The sequence below is a fragment of the Quercus robur genome, chromosome 6 (assembly GCF_932294415.1).
Source record: "Quercus robur chromosome 6, dhQueRobu3.1, whole genome shotgun sequence".
Classification (NCBI taxonomy): Eukaryota; Viridiplantae; Streptophyta; class Magnoliopsida; order Fagales; family Fagaceae; genus Quercus; species Quercus robur.
The window spans coordinates 13,674,972-13,680,224 of record NC_065539.1 but is presented as its reverse complement, the minus strand read 5'-3'; the positions used below and the strand labels follow the sequence as shown (position 1 = coordinate 13,680,224).

At 49.3% G+C, this 5,253-nt stretch overlaps 1 protein-coding gene across 1 annotated transcript; it reads right to left on the bottom strand.

Annotated features, from left to right (window-relative positions):
• Positions 1-3,062: 3,062 nt before the first annotated feature.
• LOC126689873 (uncharacterized) lies at positions 3,063-3,563 on the bottom strand. Its single transcript, XM_050385038.1, has one exon. It carries the CDS (start codon positions 3,561-3,563, stop codon positions 3,063-3,065), a length of 501 nt encoding a protein of 166 aa, XP_050240995.1.
• Positions 3,564-5,253: the final 1,690 nt, after the last annotated feature.

Sequence of the window (5,253 nt, the reverse complement as noted above, 5' to 3'; positions counted from 1 at the left end):
ATTTGGACTGAGCTTTCCCCACGCGGGATTTTTTGCAGTGCCCAGAACTTTTCTTAATACCAGATCCCCAGGTGCTAGTGGCCTTAGTTTCACCTTGGCGTCATAACCTTGCTTAAGTTTGTGTTGGTAGTAGGCAAGTTGGACCATTGCTCTTTCCCTTCTTTCCTCGATGAGGTCTAAGCTTTTTTCCAGCAGCTCATTGTTGACATTAGGACAAAATGTACTGGTCTTCAGTGTTGGGAAGTTTGTTTCTAAGGGAATGACGGCCTCGGCTCCATAGGTCATCGAAAAGGGGGTCTCTCCTGTGGATTTACGCGGCGCGGTGCGATACGTCCACAGGACATGGGGCAGTTGTTCCACCCATCTCCCCTTCATGTCATCTAACCTCTTCTTCAGCCCATTTACTATGACCTTATTGACGGCTTCGGCTTGCCCATTCCCCTGTGGGTAAGCCGGTGTGGAGTATCTATTCGTAATTCCCAACTCGCTGCAGTACCTTCTGAAAGCTTTACTATCAAACTGGAGACCGTTATCCGAGATTAGGGTGTGAGGGACTCCGAACCTAGTGACGATATTCCTCCAAATAAAAGTCTTGGCATCTACGTCTCTAATGTTTGCCAGTGGTTCGACTTCGACCCATTTTGTGAAATAATCAGTGCCGATAAGAAGGTATCTCTTGTTCCCAACTGCTTTAGGAAATGGTCCTAGGATATCCAGGCCCCACTGCGCGAACGGCCAAGGGCTGGACAACGGATTGAGGGTCCCGCCTAGTTGATGTATATTTGGGGCAAACCTCTGGCATTGGTTGCACTTCTTCACGTATTCGTGCGCCTCTTTCTGCATGCTCGGCCACTAGTAACCTTGGGTTATGGCTCTATGGGACAAGGACCTGCCCCTGTATGGCTCCCACAAATTCCTTCGTGTAATTCCTCTAGGATAAGCTCCGTGGCATCAGGGTGTACGCATAGTAAGTACGGTCCTGAAAATGAGCGCTTATACAGTTTCAAGTCATCGGACAGCCAGAATCGAGAAGCCTTTCTTCTAATCTTGTCAGCCTTGCTCTTCTCTTCGGGTAAGACATCCTCCTTTAAAAACAGTATTAAAGGGTCCATCCAGTAGTGTGGCAAGAGAATCGACATGGGTGTTTCCACTCCTGGATATGTGCATTAGGCTAAAAGAGTTAAAACGCGTCCGCAAGCGCTTAGCTAGGACCAGGTACTCTTGCATTCTTTCATCCGTTGCCTTCAATTCCCCATTTACTTGTCCTACAACAAGTCTTGAGTCCGAGAACATGTTTATGGATTTCCCGCCCAATTTCTCGACCATAGACATTCCTTCCAACAAGGCCTCATATTCTGTCTCGTTATTCGTGGTCGAAAAGCCCAGCCTTAGTGATTTCTCGATGGTAATCCCCTCAGGGGAAATCAGGACGAGCCCCACCCCAGAACCCCTTTGATTTGCTGCGTCATCAACATACGCTTTCCAACAGGTGGGCCCTTGCTGAGAGACTGTGCTGACCAATTTTTTGTCCATGCTTGGTATCCCTCCCCCTTCTTCTGGTGAGGGTTTAGCAAACTCAACTACCAGATCCGCGAGGACTTGGCCCTTCACGGCGTTGCGAGGCATGTACCTAATGTCGAAGACACCAAGAATGGTCCCCCACTTAGCTATTCTCCCTGTGTAATTGACACTTCGGAGTATAGACCTGAACGGGAGTTTGGTTAATACAAAAACTGTGTGTGCCTGGAAATAGTGGGGGAGCTTTCGCGTGGCTTGTACGATCGCCAGGATGGCCTTTTCCAAGGGGAGGTAACGGATCTCAACCTCGTGCAAAGACTTGCTCACATAATAGACAGGTCGTTGTATGCCGTTGTCTATTCGGATCAGCACCAGGGTCACTGCGTGAGGGGCCACGACAATGTAGGCGAATAAAACCTCGTTGGCTTCAGGATTGGACATGATTGGTGGTCGAGACAGATACTCTTTGAGCTGCTGGAAGGCCAAGGCGCATTCTTCAGTCCACTTGAACCTTTTCCACTTGTTTAATAAGAGAAAGAAAGGCCTACACCTATCCATCGAACGAGAGATAAAAACGATTCAAGGCGGCAATCATGCCGGTGAGCTTTTGGACCTCCTTGGGGTTTCGAGGAGGCTGCATGCTGTGGATAGCTCTAATATCGTCAGGGCTGACTTCAATACCTCTATGGGTCACCATATAGCCTAAGATTTTCCTATCCCTCTCCGAATGAACATTTAGATGCATTCAGGCGCAGCTTGTATTTTCTCAGGACTTCAAAGATATCGCCGAGGTCCTTCAAATGCTCAGACACCAACTTATTCTTTACCACCATGTCGTCCATATAGACTTTGATGCTCTTACCCATCTGCAGCTCAAACATCTTGGTCATCATCCTTTGGTAGGTGGACCCGACGTTCTTCAAGCCAAAAGCATCACGTTATAGTGGTAGTTTCCAATGAGGGTGACAAAAGCCGTCTTTTCCTGGTATCCTTGAAAGGCGTCTACGAAGCTTATTCGAGGGTGTCCCATGGTTGAATCCACCAATCGATCTATCCGAGGCATAGGAAAGGGATCCTTCGGGCAGGCCTTATTCAGGTTCGTGAAGTCCACGCAGACTCGCCATTTCCCACTCTTCTTCTTCACCACAACTGTATTGGCCAGCCACTCAGGGTAGAAAACTTCTTTGATAGCCCCTGCTTTCTTTAGTTTCATCACATCCTCCCTCACCGCATCAGCATGCTCTTTCGACGGTCGCCGAGGAGGTTGCTTCTTAGGCGTAACGGCCGGATTAACATTAAGATGATGGTATATGAAATTCGGATCGACCCCCGGGGCCTTGTAGGCATCCCACGCAAACACGTCCACATTTTCTTTGAGAAAATCAATTAGCTTTTTCCAAATCCTCACAACTTGCCTCCTCGGTTGGTCCTCCACCACCGGGGGCTGGGGTTGTTAATTACTATAAGTCATTCTCGGTAGAGGTTAAGGGCTTGGCACTCGGCCGTCGTGAGATGGTGGACACCATACATTTCCGGGCCATGGCTTAGTCCCCTATCACTTCTTTGACCCGACCCTCCGACGGGTACTTCACCTTTTGGTGTAAGGTTGAGGAGACAGCCCCTAGGGCATGAAGCCAAGGTCTAGCTACAATGGCGGTGTAGGGCGAATATGCATCCACCATTATGAAGTCCACCTCCACTATGTCCGAGCCTATTTGTATAGGTAGTCTAATCTGGCCTTTCGGAGTAACGGTTTTCCCTTCGAAACTTACCAAAGGGGAGTCGTATGCCGTCAGGTCTTCGGGTCTCAGTTTCAGCCCCTTGTACAAGTCGGGGTACATTACTTCCACAACACTGCCCTGATTGACTAGCACCCTCTTCACGTCATATCCCACAATCCTGAGTGTGACGACTAGAGTATCGTCGTGGGGCTGGATGGTTCCAACTTTATCCTCATCCGAGAATTCGAGCATGGGCGAGGCCATCTCTTTAGCCCTCTTAGACTCACGGTCGTCAACTTCAGCGGGGAGTCGGGCCACCGACATCACTCTGAAAGGATGGGAGCCGGTTCTTCCTAAAGCGGTGAGAATGACATTTATCGTGCCAATAGGCGGTCTCAAGGTGCTTTGCCTTGCCTTGACGCTCGTCTGCTCTTGTTAGCCACTAGAATGATGCAAGAGATATCTCAGCTTTCCCTCTCGGACCAGCTGGTCCAAGTGGTTTTTCAGATTTCTGCAGTCATCGGTGGTGTGCCCCGATTCCTGGTGGTATTGACAATATAGGTTCTGGTTGCATTTCGCGGGGTTGCCTGCCATCCTATTTGGCCATTTAAAGAACGACTCGTTTTTTACTTTCTCTAAGATCTTATGTAATGGATCCTGGAACTCAGCGTGGACTGCCTACGCCCCGGTGGATCCAGACTACTCCGAGTAATCTCTTCTCGGCCAGTTGTTGTTGCTAAATCGGTCCGACCTAAAGTCCCTCCTTTCCTGAGGGACAACCTTCGCTTTACCCTTTCCCGTTTGCTGGTCCTCTTCGACCCTCTTGTACTTGTCGATTCGGTCCATGAGCTGGCGCACGCTGGTGACCGGTTTCCTAGTCAGGGATTTCCTTAAACCGTGCTCTGTCGGCAGACCTCTCTTGAAGGTGCTGATGGCGACATCATCATAATTTCCTTCTATCTCGTTATACATCTCCCAATACCTATCCGAGTAGGCCTTCAGGGTCTCTCCTTCTCGCATGGATAAGGACAGAAGGAAATCCAAGGGTCGAGGAACCCTACTGCTTGTTATGAAGCGAGAGCCGAAAGCCTGGGTTAGCTGCTTAAAAGAATTTATGGAGTTTGGCTTGAAGCTGTCAAACCACCTCATCGCTATGGGTTCCAAACTGGACGGAAACACTTTGCACATCAAAGCTTCATCTCTGGAATGGACGGCCATCCTCTGGTTGAACTGACTTACGTGCTCTACGAGGTCCGTCTGACCATTATATATGGCGAAAGTGGGTTGGTGGAACCGCCGAGAAAGTTCAGCCCCCTCTATCTTGCGCGTGAAAGGTGACTGGGAGATGCGGTCCAGGGCCTTACTTATGGCGTCATTTGCTTGGCCCTTATAAGACGGACTTTTGTGGCCGCGTTTGTGAGGTTGCTCTTCCTCATAGGAGAAGGTTTCACTTGGTGGGGTTCTCGACCTTCGCCTGTATTCGTTGTCCTCTTCATCGTTGGTGTCCAGACTTGGGGAAGGACGCCTTCGCTGTGCTCAGCACAACTTCCTCTTCAGGTCATCGATTTCTTGCTGGAGAGCCCTATTATCGCCCTACTTTTGGGATGCATGACCTTTTCCTCTCGAATGGCGTCTGCTCGTATGGGAGGTATTTACGCTACCCTCTCGTCGCTTGTCTTGATCTCTTTCCTGTTCGAGGTTAAGAAAGTTGTCCTGCCGTTGGGAGTCTGTGGGTCCCATTTGTCGCAGACCTGATCCTTCCATTTCTAACGATCGTACTTATTGAGGCACAAGTTCTTCTCACAGACGGCGCCAATTGTAGGGTCTCGATTTGGGGTCTAAGCCTAATAAGTATGGGGTCTTGGTCCAAAGGGCCCAGAAACAATGAATTTGTAGAGAGTGAGCTACAGAACCGAGCCTTAGCGAAGTAGATAGTGGCTAACGTTGGGCTACACAACACTTGGACACAAAAAGATCCTGTTAATGTCCATATATTCTCAGTCCGAGGAGATGA